Here is a 19,477-nt window from a genome sequence, read left to right as displayed (position 1 = left end):
AACTCCGCACAATTGGCATCAATCAACTTGCTCTGTTGCCACATGGGCCACCTTGCAGCTCGTGGAGGGGGTTTGGAAGTTCCACAAATTTGTTTGGACCCACAAACTCCCGCACCCAAAATGTTGGGCTCACGGTTGTGTGCCAGCCACCATGCCTGGCTTCTTATGTGCCAACTTTATATGTGTGCCTACTTTGTATGTGTCTACTTTGTATGTGCCTACTTTGTATTTGTCTACTTTATATGTACCTACTTTGAAACATGATCACACCTCAAAGATGAATGTGTTGCAATACGGACATATAAAACATTTTCATTATTATTCTCATTATCCTTATTATTATGAAACGCAACCTCTGTGGCGGAAGAAAAAAAACGAGTGCTGTGCGGAAACAGAATCAAGAATAAATGCTTACGGGTCGTTGGACTTGGGGATTAACGTTCCAAGCTCCTTAATGCGATCATTGATGTTGAACCGTCTTCTGCGCTCAACTGTTTGTGAAAGAGAAACATCGCCAAGGTGAGCGTGACTACGAAAGGTAAAACGCGCACGGCATGACATTGCGGGAGTGGCATAGCTAGCGAGTGTGCAGGGCGGTGCGACGGCCCGCCAGGGCCCAAGGGGCTAGAGAGGCCCAGGCATCACAGGATCGAGACGTGGGAGGAAATTGGACAGACTCCCCTTCCCCCAATTGAATTCCTTGCACCAGAGCCGATGCCAACCATGCGATGCCACTGTTACGGAACACCCTATTTCTCTCGCCAAACCAAGTGATGGATTGCAGGCGTTTGCCTCCACGTGCCGCCACCATCCCTAGCAGTCATGCGGTTTTTACAATTCACGTGACCTTTAGTTGCCAGTTCTGTCACCAGTCTCACATTGGCCATCATCCCTTGCGGTAGACATCATCCTATGCTGGGAACAAAAGCAAATCAGAAGCGTTTGTTCCCTGGTCAATCTGTTCCTCTTTTTTGTCTCTGAAGTAAAATTCTCAGCATGCAACTCCTGAACTTTCTTTCCACACTTCTCAGCTTTTCTCACGTTTTCTTTGTGAGCTTTGGAAATAACAGTAAATTATTACCACGGTAAACACAAAGGTGCTTGCCGTGGTAACAATTGTTGATCATATTCACTCCACTGGTCAATGCTTGCTGACTAAGAGGGTGCCCAAGACTGGTTCAGATATCGTTCACCACTGGATGGGAGTCAAACACAAGTCACCGAGTTCACAGCACAGAGCACTAACAACTTGCGCCACTGCTCCACCCCCTTGTCTGATAAATTACACTTTTTGTTTTACAATTTTTATTTTACCAGCTAAGGCCCACTGAGATCTACAGCTCTTTATCAGAAGCGACCTGGCCGCAAGTGATAGTTCAATGAAGTGGCTCATCATTTGGTCAACGCATTTTTTTATGAGGATGAGTTGAAATGGGTGAACTGAAGTTTGGTCATCTAGAGAATTACGTGATTTCATTGTGCGCAATTCTGTCCACTGTATTTTGTTTGTCAATGAAACTCACTTAAGTTGTGGTTATCCTTCTTCTGACGTTCTTTAGCGAGGGCCCGGACATCAGGATCTGTAACACACCACCACGACAAAGTTAAACACGCCGCGTGGCGCAAATAATACTCGCCAAGGTTTCAGAAACGTATTTATTCATTGTTTGTTCATATGTGACGCTTTAATTTCAAAAGTGACCGTTAAGCATAGTAAGTGGATCTGTGCTGGACGTGTCGCTAGAAGGGATGACGCAGCGGCTTTTCGCGAGCCATGGAACATAAGACGGTCACCGCATCGCGCGCTTTCAAACGCGCTTCTGCGGCCGTCTGGAACGCTCTTCCTTCCGATATTAGGAAGCCACTGGAGTTACGCACTTTTAAATAATTTAGATTGAAAACTCATATCTTGAGAACTGCTTGTTGCGTTTAAGTTTGTTGTTCTTCCCTCCGATCAACATGAATTGGTACATACCGCGCGGATGAAGTTCAACATAGATACGTTGAGGCTTAGAGAGTGGAGTGGCAGTCAACAGAGAGGCTACCACACATATTGGATAAATGCTGAATTGAACGTCCGTTCACTTGTTTATATACTCACGCGCAGAGTATAGTCGTATTACACTAATTCTTATAGATACATGCCCAAAAGGGAATCCACAGAGGAGATGGATCAGTTCCTATGTCGATTGATCATGGCTGATGATGACGATTATGTACAGCGTAGTGAAATAACGTTTACAGCAAGTGCAAGCCAAACTTCACATACACACGTATCCCTCGTGTTCAAAAGCATCACACCGAAATTCGTAAACAACACTGCTGTGCAAACGATGGGTACTTCAAATGCGAATAGCCTCAGCGCTTGTTCACTAACAATTTGCATTTCCACATTCAAAGTACACAGGCTGGAGGCTGTAACGGGGGTCCAATGCATGCAAACAGTGCTTCTTAGCACTTGTTATCACATACCACCCCACAGGCCACACTGAGCGATCTTTGTTTGCGAAAGCTCTGCCCCCAGCCACGCTAATGCACGTCACATGCTTGGCTATCTGCCCTAAAAAAAAAAACTCGCTACTTACACCATCCAGACCCCTTCTCTGGGGTTCGCGTGTCCCAGCCTCAGCTCGGACGACGGACAGTGATTTTCCTTACGAGGAGGACTGAACTTTCTCACCATTAACATCCACCGGAGAAACAAACCCCCCCCTGTATATCTCTGTCTCGAGTTTCAGTCACCTCTGCCAATTCCTAGGCCCGGGCACCCCGTACGATTCATCTTCTACAAGCGTGCGGTGGGTGAAGAGTGAAAGGGAACGTCACAATATTGGCGGTGAGGATTAATGGTGCAGGGGCCAACGTTCGTCGACGTTACGCTTGTATTAATATTTAAACAAGAGGTGGTGGAAGGGTGGCACACTAGTTGGAGCAACTGCGGTCTTCAGCTGAAGCCGGCAAAACCCGAGTTTGAGTCCCAGCCGTGGCCGACGTCACCGGCGAGGGATGTGCGGAAAAAAAAGAGTCCTGGCACCCCTTCTCCCACTCGGATCGAGCACTGTGGTTCAAGTTCCTTGGTTTTTTCGGTAAAGTCATGTAGGTAAAAAATTAAAATTAATAAAAGTAAAATAAAAATAAAAAATCACGACGTTTCGGAGGCAACACAAGCTTCCGTCTTCAGGTGGAACCGTCACAGCACGATTGCTGTTTCAAGTAAGGTTCAAGTAGGGCCCAGAAACTCCCACCACCAACACGGAGTGGGGTGGCCTTCACCCAGCAGAAGATTGACACGAGGACTGTAAATTAATATTATGGTATATATCGTTTTGTTATTAGGGACAATGTCCGTGTCTTTCGGCTGCCTTTAAATTGCAACAGAATGCGTCAACTGCTTTGAGAGATGGACAGATGAGACTCTAATCATCCCTACGCCTTACTGAACCATATATGCAGGTGCAGGGTTATCCCGGCGACAGGATGCTTCACCCGTGCCTTCCACAGGCTCCACCGTGAAAGGAACAGTCGCGATAAGTCAAATGGTGTACAGGAGTTTGTAGGTTCAATCCTGACCCTGACTCTTGTATATTTGGAGTTTACATGTTCTCCCCATGGTCGCGTAAAATTTTCTCAGGGTCCTCTGGTTTTTCCCTCCACGTTTAGAAACACGCGTTTAGAATATTTGGCGGCTATAAGATTTCCACGTCATAAGCCACTTCGTTCAGCTATCATTTGCGACCAGGTCGCTTCTGGAAAAGAGCTCTATATGGCTCAGTGGGCCTGACCTAGAAAGAAAATTGTCCTCACTTACCATCGAAGAGGTACGCGGCGAAATGAACACCGAGAGAACGACACACACCCCCCCCCCCCCCGTACACGTGGAGACACTCACCCCTCCCCGCGTGCTCCCTCTTCATGGCGGGCAAGCCCCCGTGGCACGAGCCATTGGCCATGTTCACGCCCGGCACCACCATGCCCGGCCCCGCGTACCCCTCCAGCAGTCCGCCGGACAAGCCCACCTGCACGCCGCACACGCCACAGCGGAGCTTTGCTGGCGCTCGTGATCAACACGCAGGGACGAGCAGCTGGTGGTGCCCATGCCAGAGAAGGCGCAGCAAACGCGGTGGCGAGATGTTAACTACCTCGCCTGGTATACAGGAGGTCGTGAGTTCGATCCCGACCCTTGACGCCTGCTGCTGTATATTTCTAATTTGCGTGTTCTCTCTTTCTCTCTCCCCGTGGTCGTGTGGAATTTTCTCCTTGTCCTCCGGTTTTTCCCTCCATATTTAGAATCAACGCGCGTTTAGAGTATTTGGCTGCAATACATTTGAACGTGAAAAGCCACTTATTTGAGCTATCACTTGTGGCCAGGTCGCTTCTGAAAAATAGCTATATAGCTCAGTGGGCCTTACCTAATAAAAAATAAATAGTATAGTTTAGTTTTAAAACAAACGTGGATGGGAATACCACATGGGCTTCAGAGCACGGATCAGACTTTTCGATCTGCAGAGCTACGAAAGCAGCCAGCATGTGGCAGTATGGCAAGTCTCTTGGAGAGATTATTGAATGTTATACCGTCCCCTCATATCGGTGGGTTTCCATCAACCGCTCTGGTTGCAAAACGATCATTCGGGAATTTGCCAAACGTCGCGATACAGGACCCTCCTGGAAAAAAAAGGCTTGAGACTCTTTTGGAAAATATAGATATGTAATTTTTTAGTAATATACTCTTATAAGCTGAGCGTGTTATTCAGAAAACAATTAATTATGTGTTCATTGTACTCACAATCATTATTGAGCAGCGTAAACCTTACAGCATCAACTATGGGTCGTACCACTTCTTATTTGGTGTTCATCTTCTCTGTGCCCGTGTGTTCTTTCAGGGCAATTGAACTTATTTCGCACACATGGGTAAGAAGAGCTCAGTTTAGAGAGTGCATTGAGCTCTTCCAGCATTTCATCTTGTGGCGACCTTAATTATCGGAAAAGTGCCACTTATAAAGCTTACTTGTGACATGATGCCAGCTATTCTGGGACGTAGCCTGTGTTGACCGAGCAGACATTTTTTTTTAAATACACGCTTATAGAACTTACATGGTCATCGTTTTGAGCAATTGAATAACACTCCAGTGGATTTTTAAAACCGACTTTGAAGGTTCATCATTTCACAGCAATACTTAAAAAATACTACTTTAAAAAAATCTGCTCAACTAACATTTGGGCAGTGTTATTTTCATGTTCACAGCTATGAGCCATTTGTGAAATCCATATTCCGATGGTGAATGGGGAGTTTATCCATAGGAATCCACTGTCGACTTCATGAAAACACCGCACGTTTGTACTGGTAGGAACCTCCTGGTTACACCAGCTCACAAGGGATTATTGTGTCCGTCCGTCCGTCGTGCAGGGAGGGGCTGGGTGGGGAGGGGAGGGTAGGGAGGGGCTGGGTGGGGAGGGTGGGGCTGGGTGGGGAGGGGAGGGGGGGAGGGTGGGGAGGGGCTGGGTGAGGAGGGTGGGGAGGGGCTGGGTGGGGAGGGTGGGGAGGGGCTGGGTGGGGAGGGTGGTGCTGTGTGGGGGCTGGGAGGGGTGGGGCTGGGTGGGGAGGGGCTGGTCACCCCATGGTGCCCTTATAAAACTCAACGTTTAACCTACTCACGCCGGCTTGTGCCCGCCCTCACAGTCGGGAATATTTGCGGAATACACCACGCCGCCGTTGACCCTGGCCATTGACCGAGCAACCCAACGTTACTACCAGCTCCCTCCGCAGGAATGTGTTTTATTGAAATCAGATGGATAACGAGCCAATCCCTGATCTTACAACATTCTGATTGTGAATCGCACTCTATCCACTGCACTACTCATCCAACTGTTCTACGCATTATGTTGTTTCACATAGACAAACATTTAAATTTTATAAGAGATGCAGTGATCTTTAAAAAAAAGTTCACTTTTGGGCAAGATGTGCCACTTATAACGCAAGCGATAAGCCATCATATTAATATTGCGAGTTAATCTGAAGTCACAACAAATCTGTCACAAGGTGGTAACTGGCATATGGCAGATGTCGATGATTATTGCAATTTTAATTTTTCTTGATATGGTCAGGACACATCCCTTGAGCTTTTGGATCTCATTTTCAAGGGAGTGCCGGCAAAATAGCAGCAATAAATTGGTTGCACGGAGGATTTGCAAACTTGTTCGTGGTAAATGTGGCTGCAGTACTTTGCATTTACGGCTCTTTTGACAATCCTCTACTGGGTCACGGGGTTTATTTTTTTTACAAGTGTCAGTAGCAGCTGGAACAGTGAAATATGAACAAGAGCGCTATGTTGGTGAACATAATGCAATCTCACCATACGTAGGTACAAATACATAGATATAACGTGCTCATTAAAACAACGCATCAATGAAACAATTGTATGGAAGTGAGACGCAGTACATTGAAATCGTGTCCAGGCCCCACACAAGAGAGTGTGATTGTTAAGGGGTGTCACGTACACAAAGGATTAGTAATAAAATGTTAATGCTAATTAACTTTGCAACAAACCCAGGCTCTCTTCGTGTACGGAACATGATTATGTACACTTGCACGACCTTTAATGTTTACCTTCGACACAGAACCAGTGATCTGTCCATGGTATAATGGTTTGGCAGACTGGACTTGCATGACAGAGATGGCTAGTTCAATCTCCTACTCTGGACATTAACGAGATGGACAATTATCTTAAATTCCACCCCCACCACTTCAGAATCAAAATATTTACTTAGATGGGTAATAATAAAATAATAAAGATAAAACATAATAAAATACAATTCTCACGACGTTTCGGCCACAACGCAAGCAGCCGCCCTCAGGTGAAGAACAGGTCTGTCGGAAAGACAGCGTCTGACAGACCTGTTCTTTACCTGAGGACGGCTGCTTGTGTTGTGGCCGAAACGTCGTGAGAATTGTATTTTATTATGTTTTATTTTTATTATTGTATTATTTCCCTTCTACGTGACTTTACCGAAAGAACCAAGAAGATGAATCCCTGCAGTCACGAAAGCTTTAAATCGAAATTTAAATCTATTTAATTTATTTAAACTAAAATAAATTAATTTATGAATAAATTTATTTTAATTAAAATAAATCAAATCTAAAATAAATAAATTTATTTTAATTAAAATAAATTCAATCAATTTAATTTATTAAATTTTTTTACCCTCATCTCTCTGCCGTAGGGCTTAGTATAATCACAGAAATAAAAGCTTTTAAATATCAGAGAGCGTTAACTTTCGATGGGATCAACCGGAGAGATGTTCTGAACTTAGACTGGAGGAATCCGATGACCTAAGAAGCACTTTTTCACAGATGTCCAGTAGGACTTCAGTCTGCCCAGCAGTATAAATGGGTCCAACCACATTTTAAAGTAGAAAAAACAAAACACGTGTAAATAAACATGTTGAACTTCTTTCGCACCATACGTAGCCACACGTGCTCATTGTAGGTGTAATGTAATCCATCGGCAGGCCAGGCAGGATAGCGTGCAAGAGTAGGCACAACATATACCGTCGTTTTAGAGAGGCTCTCCAGAGCTTCCCTCTAGCGGAGGCCATCCCGCCAGCAGTTGCACGAGCGAGCGATGGCAGGGCTGCTGCCCTTCATGAGCACAACAACGACGACGATGACGGCAAACAAAAAACCGCCCTCGCGGTGGCCAAGTCGAAGCGACGGTGGCGCGTCCTACCCACCGGGTGGGAGAGAGTCGTCGGGTCCAGGAAGCCGTTGATCATGTCGTCCTTCATGCTGCTCTCCAGGCTTATGATGTCGTCGATGACATCGTCCATCTGCCAGACAATCATCGAGAGAACCATGGTCGCCGGTTAATCCCCACGACGCGCGCGTCTTTCGCGCGGCGCGGCGATGCCAGTTCCATGCGCACCCCACCCCTCCCTGGGCCGCTTGGTCGTGTAGGAGGCCGGGTTTGCGAGACGGGGCTTTAACGCGCGAGAATTCAATTTAAGGGCTCTTGCGAAGAGGCCCGCTGCACCAGGGTGTTAGGGGAAGGCTGCCACCCTGATCTTGGCAGACTTGATGGTAAAAAAAAGGGTTAACGGCAGTGTGCGACAAAGCACAGGTAATGCTCGCACACCTTGAAAAAAGTGGCAACGTCAACATCGTAGTTTAATTACAATACCGTATTCTCCAATTTACACAAATCTGGTCTTAGACACACGCAACCACACACCAGATTATAAGATGTACCCCGACCATTGCTTAAACATATATGGGGGGAAATATGCGTATTATAATCCACAGGGTATAATAACAATTGATCACTTTTTAAATAATTTGTCAATAAACTGCTGTGTTAGTCGTGGGAGTTGTTTGACCATACTTCACCACGCTGGTCAGTTTAGGTTGGTATAGGGGGGTGGATCCAGAAATGGGGTTCAGAAACCACTCACCACTGATGTCAGGTCAGGCCTGGAATCGACCACAGGTCATAGTGTTCATAGCACAGTGTGCTAACCACTGCGCCACCGCTCCACGCCCAATGCCATGTTATACTGGTCTATATTTTGCGAATATCCACAATATAGTGATTAATTACAATATTAATACGATAAATTGTGCAACCTATCAAAAGAAAATGAAAACTAAACTAAACATTTTTTTTTTCATCTGACCGGGTAAGGCCCACTGAGCTATAAAGCCCTTTTTCAGAAGCAACCTGGCAACTCAGCGGCCTTAGTTGGTAAAAAAACAGTTTAGCTTCATAGCAGCCAAATACTCTAAACGCATGTTTCCAAATGCGGAGGGGAAAACCGGAAGCAGAATCCACGCGACCACAGGGAGAGAGACACGCAAACTCCAAATATACAGGTGTCAGGGTCGGGATCAAACCCACGACCTCCTGCACACCAGGTGCGGGAGTTAACATCTAATAACAGGAACTAAATAATGAATTGTGTGTAACATGTGGCTACAATACTGCCGCTAAAACTAGTTTTAGGTGAAAAAACAAATGGGGTCGCTCAGTCATGTGCGCATCGGTTCATCCTGCTGGGCACAAACACGCAAACATTCATTCCGTTTTAAATCCAGGAAAGCGCGATTAAGTCTCAATACTCTTTCAAAAGCGTCATTTTAGTTGAAACAGTGGGCAACTTTATCAAATGCCCCCCTTCCCCACCACCCCCTGTCCACTAAACTGTAAAAATTGGTACACCACAGTTAGTTGATTCACAGATCAAGTGCCGTGGGGTAAAATGTGAGTCCTCTCCAGATGACTGTCAAGTGTGGAAGAATAGGCTATCGAGCTACCTCAAGTGGAGGCCCTTCTCCCAGGAGTGGAGTGAGAAGGCAATTGTCCAGTCCTGCGCTCGTGAAGTGAGAGGAAGCCCACAAACGCAAGGGGATAACACTCAAAATCTCCACCCAGATATGTTCAAGAATCAATTGCTATATGCCCATCTGCTGACCAACTTCTATTTCTGCTCAGTCTCTCATCCGTTTTGTTTCTATATTCCTCTATTCGAGGGTTTACAGTGAGATGGACTATCCTACGCCGAAGGGCTCTGCCTTTGGCAGTTCTTGCGAGTAGTTGTGCTACACTGAAACCTGTCCAAGCAACTGCATCATCAATCTAAATTCGTCTGGATTGGCCTTGGTCTCATTCTCCTGGAGCCAAGCCTGCACGGACTATACAAACTCAACGACCCTGCTTTGTTTCTGACTTTTGACAAGATCAGGGGATATTATGATGATCTGTTCGTAGGCGTTCGGGTGAGTAAAGAAAGGTGATTTGTCATCTGTATGGAAACATGAGGTTGCACTAAAGACCCTGAACTTATCACTGTCACATGATAGCAATACAAGTATGCCCCGTGATATAAAAAAATAATAACAGGAAACAAAATGCAGAATTCTGTGGCCAAATTTTTTTTTCTGCTCACAGTTCTTTAGTCACATGCCATCAACAGGAAGACTTTGAGTAGCAAAACTGTCATAGAGAAACACGCATGACTTTAACGCAAAGACAACGACACATATAAAAACAAACAAAAAAACGTTGGAAGAAGGCCCTTTGCAGTAACAACAGAGCAAATTGTTGCCAAAAAACGAATTCAACATGAACAAAAGAAAAGCCACAGCGATTCTGAATTCAATTTTACCAAGACGCAATTGGTCCTGCAAGCACCCGTCACCAATCTGCATTTACCACAATGGTGATCGACAGTCAAACAACCCCCATGGCCTACACAGCATAGGAAGGCAGTGATCCAGCAGTGGAATGACAAAGGACTGTAATGTAATCAACTTTTATTATTTTATTGTACATCACTCTATTGCTTCCCTCTTCGCAACCCACGCTGACCACTGTGGTAACGTATAGTCAAATAACTTCGATGATCCGTACGGCATATGGAGGCCCTCAACCGGCACTGGATTGACTTTCGGTGCCGTACAAGTACACGCACTGTGTGTTGCTGTTTTTTTACGTTTTCTATTTGTAGTAATACGTGGAGTTTATATATCACCAGATTATTATTCGAAGCATAATATAAAATGCACCTTCTGCAAAGTTAAATCACCAACCCACAAAAACGGAGTTAAATTGTGACGGACTAAACGGTGGTTTTGCAATTCCATTGCCCAGTGGGGACTGCCCATCCCTGGGCCGTATTTATAAACCTTGGTCATGGAGGGCATCACATGATAGAATGTCAATAGGACGACCAAAGCATTGTTTCAAGAAAGTGCCCTTTCTTAACTCCAGATTCTTTTTCCACATCCACAGAAACTGGCATGTTAATGGCTACGTGACTTGGTGACCTAAAACTTTCTCACATGACAGTGTGCTTATTTATATATTTTGTGCAAAGAATGCACTTTTTGCTGAATGAGTCTTTTTTTCCCACCTCAATTTCGGGAGAATTTTTTTTGGCAATTTTTTTTACAATAAAAAAAGAGATAAATGCTAGTGTGCATTTTTAAAAGTATCCAGGAGTTTGGATGCAATTACATCAATCCGTGTGCAGGCGCTGTGTCGATTGTTACATCGCAAGATCATGAGAGGGGCTGGTAGGTCGGAGATGCCTTCATCCAGCAGTGGATTAACCACGGCTCATGGTGACAATTGTGAATATCCAGTTACACTGGATGGCATTGCGTGATATTTCAGACAGATTACTGGAAATATTTGTCAAATCCACTGCCGGTCGAAGTCCTCTCCATGCCGTGTCAGCCACGGGAATTGTTTCACCATACCTCACCACACTGGCCAGGGTAGGTTGGTGGTAAAGGCAGTTCAGATACCATTTGTCACTAATGTTGGCTGTGGCTGGAAATCCAACTGAGGTGCCCAGGTTAGTAGTGACGTACGTGAAACTACTGCACCACTCCTCCCCCTAGGTGGATTCTTGTTCCACTAAATTTGATAATCAACGTGCTTGATGAAGAACGTTTTCAATCAGTGCATATTACGTGACACACGGATCAGAAACGTGGGCGCCAAAACAAATATGAGCAGTACACGAAAGAAACGCGGAGAGATGCATGCCTGGACTTGCACAGAAAGAGAAAGAGGAACACGTGGGATGGGAAAAACAATAACAAGTTCGAGGCATTACCATGCAGTAATTCAGTGCGGGTGGTTTGCATCACGAGAATGGATCATGGTTCATGGATGAGACTGACAACAGGATGTCAGCCAAAGCAAAGAAGGACAACTACCACAGCCATGGACGAATAAGATCAGCTCAAGTGCAGTCATTGATGGCGATGATGATGCAAACGATGATAACTGGAAAAATGACCACATTTGCAGTTGGCCGCTTATTTATTTGTAATTGTTTGGTCGTATTTTTGGGTTTCAAAGTGCAGTGTGGCAAAACGGGTTGTTTGCCACCGACGTCAGAGGGCTAAGCCTTGCAACTCTGTAACGCTGGGCCCGTGGCTCACCCGATAACACGCGGGGTGAAAGAGCTCTCACGCCTGAGAGAGCACGGCAGGTTGGGGATGACTTCCACCAGCAGTGGATTGACCATGGCTGATGGTGACAATGTGTGATGGTCCCAGCCTCGTCAATAGCAAACACGCGTGATATAGAATAACCCTCTGTGAAGAGAAATTAGCATTTCCCACTCCCGCCAATTCCTGTTCACAAATAGCCAAGCAACAAATCAATGCATTGGACTGCTAAATAATGCCATCATCAGAAGAACTACAAAGTCACCATTTAAATAAGTAATATATTCATCCTTCATTGGCAGAACTCTCACATACGATTGGTATAATTGTTGCTTTATGTCAAGTCGTGTTAACGTGTCGATTCTCGTTGAAATTGGGACAGAAGGGAGTTATGAACGAGACCTGAATGAGATCAGTAACCTCTCATTTTGTGACTGTTCGGCTGTTCCAGGTTAGTCACTCTGCTGCTTGCGAGGGCATTTTGAATCAGCATCTCCAAAAATGTTGCCAGACCAGCCTAAAATAGTCCATGAATATCCACGACTAACAAGCATAATCTCAGAATCGAAGTTGCACAAATAATTTTTTTATGGTATAAAAAAACCTGCCACTTTAAAAACTGAGTTTTCAAGGTGGCGATGAGAGGCAATGCAATATTCAAGACCTGTTTTGTATGGGATACCTGCTGGCAACTGTTACACCGTACATGGGACGTTATTTTATACATCTCAAACACACAATATGTTTAAGAGAAATTTAACATTCAAGATACATACGAATTTCAGTGCAACAATGATCTTCCTACCAAAATAAATGTAAACTTTTCAGTTGAATGGTATGTTTATTAAAAGAACAGCATTAAACAACAGCATTAATGCTATAATTTGCGGCTGGAGGTTTTTACCTTGTCGATCTAAACTTGACGTTGGTCCTTTATAAGAGTGCAGTGTATCAGAGGAGACGTTAATGAGGCATTCCCAGCCATTTGGAGATAAAAAGAACAATGCGATGTGGCAGCTTTGACAGAATAATGACATCGGTATGCCTGTGATCCCCCCCCCTCCCTACAGCCCTAACAGACTGTTGGGGCAAATTATGTTCGCGAGCACCTATTAAGGCCAAGACGGTGTGCGAATCGGTGGGTGGTCAGCACCACGTTCGGCCGCCTTTGTCTCCCCAGTGCTAATGTTTACACATCACACTAGGCATTCATTTTGAGGCTGAGTCGACCTAGGGTAGGCGCAGGACACTGCCCCTGGTCCATTCTCCCAGCCCCTCTGCAGACCGCCCCTGTGTGAAATGTCCACACTGGCGAGGAAAAATACAGATTTGCCCTGTGTGTATTTCTGACAATAAAATGACCTTTGAAACAACATCGCAGCTGGTGAGAGCTCAAATAATACCCGCCATGTTGTTTCCATGGGTGTAAGTAACTTTCAAGCGAACTCCAACGCAAGTCAACATCACGTGGGAAGCGATCTCAACAAGGGATGGCCTTATGCTTCGTCGAGGAAGCAGCCGCTTCGAGCAAGTGGTGGGCAAAGCCCCAGCGCCAGTTGTGTTGTCACAGTCTGAACATCGTATCAGATGCCTCGCCACGCGAAGAACAATCTTACGTTGCTCATCGACATCATTCTAACAAAGGATTTGTATCTGCTCAAGGTGCAGCCCTGAAATGACTTGCTCATGCCACTGCTGGTCGGGAAGGGGCTCTGCTAGATTTATATTTTGTCCGCGTGGCACCAAATCTATGGAACGCATTGCCACTTGAAATCAGGCAATGGGAGTCGGTAGATACATTCGAGTCTGCTTTGAAAACCCCATCTCTTTAAAGTGGCCTTCCCTCTTTAGTACGGTCGGTTGTCCTGGGTCTGTTTTTGTTTCCTACTTTTCATGCATTGCACATTGGGATCCTAGGATGGAATGCAGATTATAAATTATAATTATTAGTACTTTTCCAAAGCTGCAAACATGAAATTGTTCATCTGAGCGAGCTCTAGAGAGCCCCCTCCAGAGGGCCCTTGGCCTACTCTTCCACACTGGCCGGACATGTTTGGGATATGGGGGGAGTACCAACATTTTACCCCACCGCACGTGGCCTCTAAATGGACTAACTGTGGCGTACGCATGTACACTACTCGATGGTGGGGGGGGGGGACTTGCATCAATGTCTCCACTGTCGTGTTGGGTGATTGAACCGACGACCTCTGGCTCACAAGTCTAGCGTGCTGCTCACCTGTACACCGAGGCACTAACCCCAAAAGGGTTCAACCAACCCTTTAAAAAAACAGGATTGTATATGGTATTTGCAGTCCACACCCGAGCAAGGCACAACCTTGATGAGTAGTGGAAGGCCACAGTGTAGACCAGTGTGATTGGCTGTTCTTGGGAAAAGGGGTTATATTGAGCGAATATTCAAATTGCATAGCCCTTGTAAGGAAAGGTTGGAGAATTACGATCATGCTTTCTCACCTGATGACGGACGCTTGTGTTGCGCCCGAAACGTCGTGATTTATTTTATACCTACGTGACTTTATCGAAAGAACCAAAGAGTATGGATTCCTGCAGCCACGAAAGCTTCAAATCAAGATTAATTACAACCAATTGCATAATATTTTCTCATGCTGCCCGTTGCATACGTAATGCATGCTATCTTGTTTAATCATAACCTGTGAACTTTTTATTTTGTTATAATTTAGTTTAAACTTCTGTAGGCCATTCTCAATCATTCATTCGTCTGCAACGAAGTGTCACGATGCACGTATCACACCCAACAAAAGTAACAAAGTGAAAGCTTTGCAAAGAACGGGCGGGTTGGTGGTCGTTACATTGTTACGGTGGTCAGGGTGCATTAAAGTGAACGGGAAAAAGTATCTGAGCACACTGTCACTCTATCATGCCAAACGACAGGGGTCGTGGGTCAACGCCCCTGAGCACAGCGATCACATGCGGCCTGCACGCCTCTACGCCCCACGCGGCCGCTGCAATGAGCTGTGACGAAAGAAGAGCACTGATTTAAGAAGTTAACAAACGTGTCTCACAAATATAATTAAAAAAGAACAATGAAAATGTTTTTTTACTTACGCACTCCACTTATGGATGAGGTGCATGGAATCCATTCAACTGCCATTTCACTCGCTAAAAGCGACTACACATTTTTTGTTAAAACACTTCTCACTTGTATTTAAATGTAGTTCTGCTATAGGTGTTACACTGTCATGTCATGATACAAAGTACGAATTGGGAACTCTCACAGATCAGTGCATTAATCCGTGCAAGAGAATAGCCCACTGAAGTTGATATTACAGAACAACTTCTGAGATTACTTTCAGCGACCTCCAAATCAATGCGCTTTCAACATACCATGATTGCATAGAGATGCACTAATGTTATGGCATTCAAACCACTGTAGTTTTTTAAATCTCAGAGCTGGAGATGAACCAACATAAGTGAAAACCCACATTTTATAATGCGTTTTTGTGTGCAGTCATCGGTGACGGGGCTGAGACCCTTAACTCAGATTCGAGCCCACGATTTTACTAGTGCCAGTTCAGTGATCTGGATCTTGACTCCTGAACCACATGGTCACCGTACTAAAAGCAAAATTAATAGGCAGTAAGATTATCATCCCATTCTGTAACTTTGTTGAACTCTTCCTGTCATTCATTTATGAATCATATAGCAAGCACAAGTTCAACTTAAAAAAGGGGCATTCTTATATTCCTAACTGCAGATTAATTTTAGTTCTTATCCATTACACAGTTATGAGCTGTGCAACTGGTTAAATTATGCTTTTCATAAAATAGGATTATAAGTATTAAAACATTCTAAAATTGTGTACACTTGCACCACATTTTCCGATTGTGTTTCTCCCAAGTCCCGTCGCAGGGAAGACTTGACTCCTCAAAGGGCTCTCACAGGATTAAATAACGTTTGCACGCACGTGCAAAACATCAACAGACAAAAGTGTATCCCATCACGTAAAATGAAACTACATTTGAGTGCATTTGTTTATGGGGCCCACCTGATAAATATTTAACAGCAGTGTTTGTTTTAAACACACACACACTGCAGTGGTTTCGACCTCCTGGGTCTTCCTAGCAGAGCCAGCCTTATAAAACAAATGCTATTTTATTGAGAGACATTAATGGCAAGCGCCGTCCACTAAGCTTCGAGGCCAATTTCAACACAAAGCAGCAAAACGGTCAGAATTTACGATGTGCTGGTTTAAAAAATGAATGATAATGTGCAAATGAGCAAACACGCAAAAGTCTGTCTGCACATATAAATAAATAAACATGCTTCCATTGTGGCACTCAGGTCCGAACCAGTCCAGAGGTTGCTGAAACAAAGTTCTCTTAAAAGGCGTTCTTAGCCATAACATCAGGTAACCCGTGGTATTTTATAACTGGGCCACACCTTGCTGATGTGACTGTGAGAGCTGAAACCAGTCCAGCGTCTCCCTGCTTAAATAAATGCCGCTGGAAAACATTTCTCCAGGAGTCAAACTGACAGATGCACTAAACTTGTTGCGTTTACATGGTCAGACGGATCCTCGTCTATTGCATTATTTACTTGTATCTTCACAATCACAATGAGAATCAGAATCTTTACTTAGACCGGAGGAATCCGATGAGCTATGAAGCTCTTTTTCACAGATGTGTGGCAGCCTTATGAATACACACAAGAGTTGTGTAATGTAAGCTGTCAAAAGTAAACAAAAGTGGCTTAGTGCTGAAACAAGGAGATGGCAGGAATCATGTTCTGTATACAGCCCTGAGCCAGTTGTGAAATATCCACATTCCAATATCAGGGTCAGTCTATCCTTCGGACAACCACAATTGACTTCCTCACAAAGCAGTCCTCATTTTGATTAACAACGGAAAGGATGAGTGGCCAAGTCGACAATCGGCCATGGATTGAACGAAAAACCTTCCAACTGCCAACCACACGATCTAACTGTGCGCCACCAGACGTCCACACTGGTTCTCCAAATATGTAGCGGAGCATTCCGCGGTGGAAATTGGTCAAAATAAGAAAAACAGTGGGCAAATCAAACCAGACAAGGGGAGTTGGCCGGTCGCGCTCCGGAACAACCTGTGCACCAGCGCTGTTCGCCCGGGCTAGCCCGAGCGGTCAGATCACAAAGTCATTTGAGTCCTACAGCAATCGAGTGTGCAGGCTGTGCAACTGTACAGGGGGTAAAATTGGCCACAAGCACACAGGAGCCGGGCTACCAAATCATTGCGAGCACCAGGGCCAGTGCCAACCACGCCGTGCCACCGAGTCATTTGGTGGGCAGCGACCACCGCTTTACAGATGTCCCATGTGCAATCGGGTTGTGCCACGTGTCGTTCGACGTGATTTCTCCTCCACGGGGTTGAAAGCGTCTTTCAAGAACTTCAGGAAGCGACGAAGCTCCCGGCACGTGGACCGAGAAATGTTAGGATGGCCCATGCCAAACGGCACGACGTCGAAAACACAAGCGGCAGGGCCCCCAAATGGCGCGACTGCGAACACCGCACGCGTGCGGCAGGGGCTTGTCGCTGCCCAGCGCGCAACTCGGTAGCATAGCATGGAATGGCACAGGCCCGGGGCGCGAAAGGAGAGAAGTTTAATGGGGTGTCGAGAGAGCGACCGCAATCCCCCCCTGCCCGCCGCAGAGCGTCTGCCGGCGCCCGATACCTCTCGCTCGGGGTTGAGCTGCAGGTTGAGCATGGCCACGGGGTGCGCTGCACCGTGGGTAGGGGGGGGGTCCCCGGGCAGCGCGTGCCCCAGCTCCCCGCTAGGCAACCCCGAGGCCCCGTTGCCCGGGGGCCTGTGGCCGCCCCCAGGGCCCACCGAGAGGAACCTCTTGACCGACGGCCTCTGCCCCGGAGGCATGTGGTACTTGGCCGAGGCGTCCATGTGCGACGGTGCCTGGTATATGAACACACCGGTGGGGGGGTGGGGGGGGGGGAGCGAAGGTCGGGGTTCAGTGCGGTGAACGAGGGGGAGCGCAATTTGACGTACGAGGCGGGTGAAGACCAAGCGAACGTCAGATTGCCGTCGAAGTCGGGGGTTGGTGGGGGCGAACCCGCGACGAGTGAAGTGGTTCTATTCGATCGCATCGCAAAATGCACCGAGGGCCTGTTGGTTGCGGGGGGGGGGGGAGAAATCCCACCTCATTGGAACCTGCCTCATTAGTTTCCAGAACGTGCCTAGATGCCGCGCATTTATTTCAAATGTGTTCTGGTGCGACGCACGCGGAACCCCGTTCAATTTAACTTTCAGGTTTCCCGCCCACGCTGCACGTGGCCTGCACGCTGCGTTGCGTCACTGTTGTGGGTGCCCGCCTCCTGTTGCCAGCTAGCGGCAGCGGCTGAACACTGCAGTTGACGTCGTTATCAGCGGTTATGAACGACGAGCCAACGTAAATTAATCGTGCACGAATTCGTCTTTCAAAGAGTCTAAAAGGAGAGGAGGAGGAGGGGGGGGGGTCTTATTACACTGGTCAACACACTTTTTCTGGCACAAGGTATTCCAACGGTTTTAATGTAATTTTGGGGTGCTGATTCCAAATCTGGCATCAGTTTTTGTCTATCACATCCGCTTTTTGAGATATCAAATATTGCATTTTCAATAAAAACTGCAGAAGAAAAATATTAAATAAATGTGGATATCTACATAAAATGATATTATAAACATACCACCCTAAAAATACAGCACCATATTTTAACACTAAAGCAGTCACTGGCTCGCAACAACTTGCAATCATAAGTGACAGAGTTAATTTCGGGTAAAATCAATGAAAATGGGGTATGCCGGTAGCATAAAAATGAAATGTGATCGAGCAAATCTGAGATCAGATTTGGAATCAGCACCTTGAAATTAGTCTAAAACAACTGCAAAAGTCCAGGCCAGAAAAAAATGTTTTTTTTGTTGACCAGTGTAATTAGTCTCGTTCAACACACACTGCGTCACGTGAGCGTTAACGCCCTTTGCCACGCTTTATTTGTAGTCCTGCCAAAGCCGATTTAACGTACAGTACGTTCAACTCAACAGAGCCACCAGAGTTGTACGAGCTGCCAAATAGTTTGTGTCGTAGGTAATGCGAAGTCGATGCAACTACTACCGCTGACCGAGTGCCTACTGTGTGCTCAAAGTTCCCAATCGTCGAGAAAATCTCCGTTTGTGCCACCTTGGTGAATGGATACAAACAGGCAGCACGGTTCGGTTAACATCTTCCAAGTCCCGCCGAAAAACGTTTCTCTTTCAGAGGGAACTTTCGATTTTAGCTTATCCACTTCTTAGCCAAACACTGCCCCCCCCCCCCATTGTCATCGTATGCACAGTATGTATGTTGAACTTTTTTCGCACCGTACGTAGCCAAGCGTGCCAATCTGAGATGCAAATCGCATTGAGATTTGACCAAAGGTGCTCTATAAGCTGCAATTCAATTTTCGATTTAAAGCTTTCGTGACTGCAGGGATTCATCTTTTTGGTTCTTTCGGTAAAGTCACGTAGAAGGGAAATAATAAAATA

General features: G+C 45.8%; 1 protein-coding gene across 3 annotated transcripts in view; it reads right to left on the bottom strand.

The window, feature by feature from the left end:
- LOC144730054 (transcription factor EC-like) overlaps window positions 1-19,477 on the bottom strand; it is a 76,863-nt gene that overhangs the window by 8,302 nt on the left and 49,084 nt on the right. For all 3 annotated transcript variants that reach the window (XM_078610572.1, XM_078610570.1, XM_078610571.1), the window contains exons 3-6: window positions 7,729-7,824; window positions 3,890-4,016; window positions 1,524-1,580; window positions 416-491 (exon numbers count right to left, since the gene is read on the bottom strand). In XM_078610572.1, the coding sequence (XP_078466698.1) occupies window positions 416-491; window positions 1,524-1,580; window positions 3,890-4,016; window positions 7,729-7,824 (356 nt within the window). The remainder of the gene's footprint in view (window positions 1-415; window positions 492-1,523; window positions 1,581-3,889; window positions 4,017-7,728; window positions 7,825-19,477) is intronic.

Source organism: Lampetra planeri, chromosome 34 (assembly GCF_965212315.1).
Source record: "Lampetra planeri chromosome 34, kcLamPlan1.2.h2, whole genome shotgun sequence".
In the NCBI taxonomy this organism is placed as follows: domain Eukaryota; kingdom Metazoa; phylum Chordata; class Hyperoartia; order Petromyzontiformes; family Petromyzontidae; genus Lampetra; species Lampetra planeri.
This window is presented reverse-complemented; position numbering and strand designations above follow the sequence as displayed.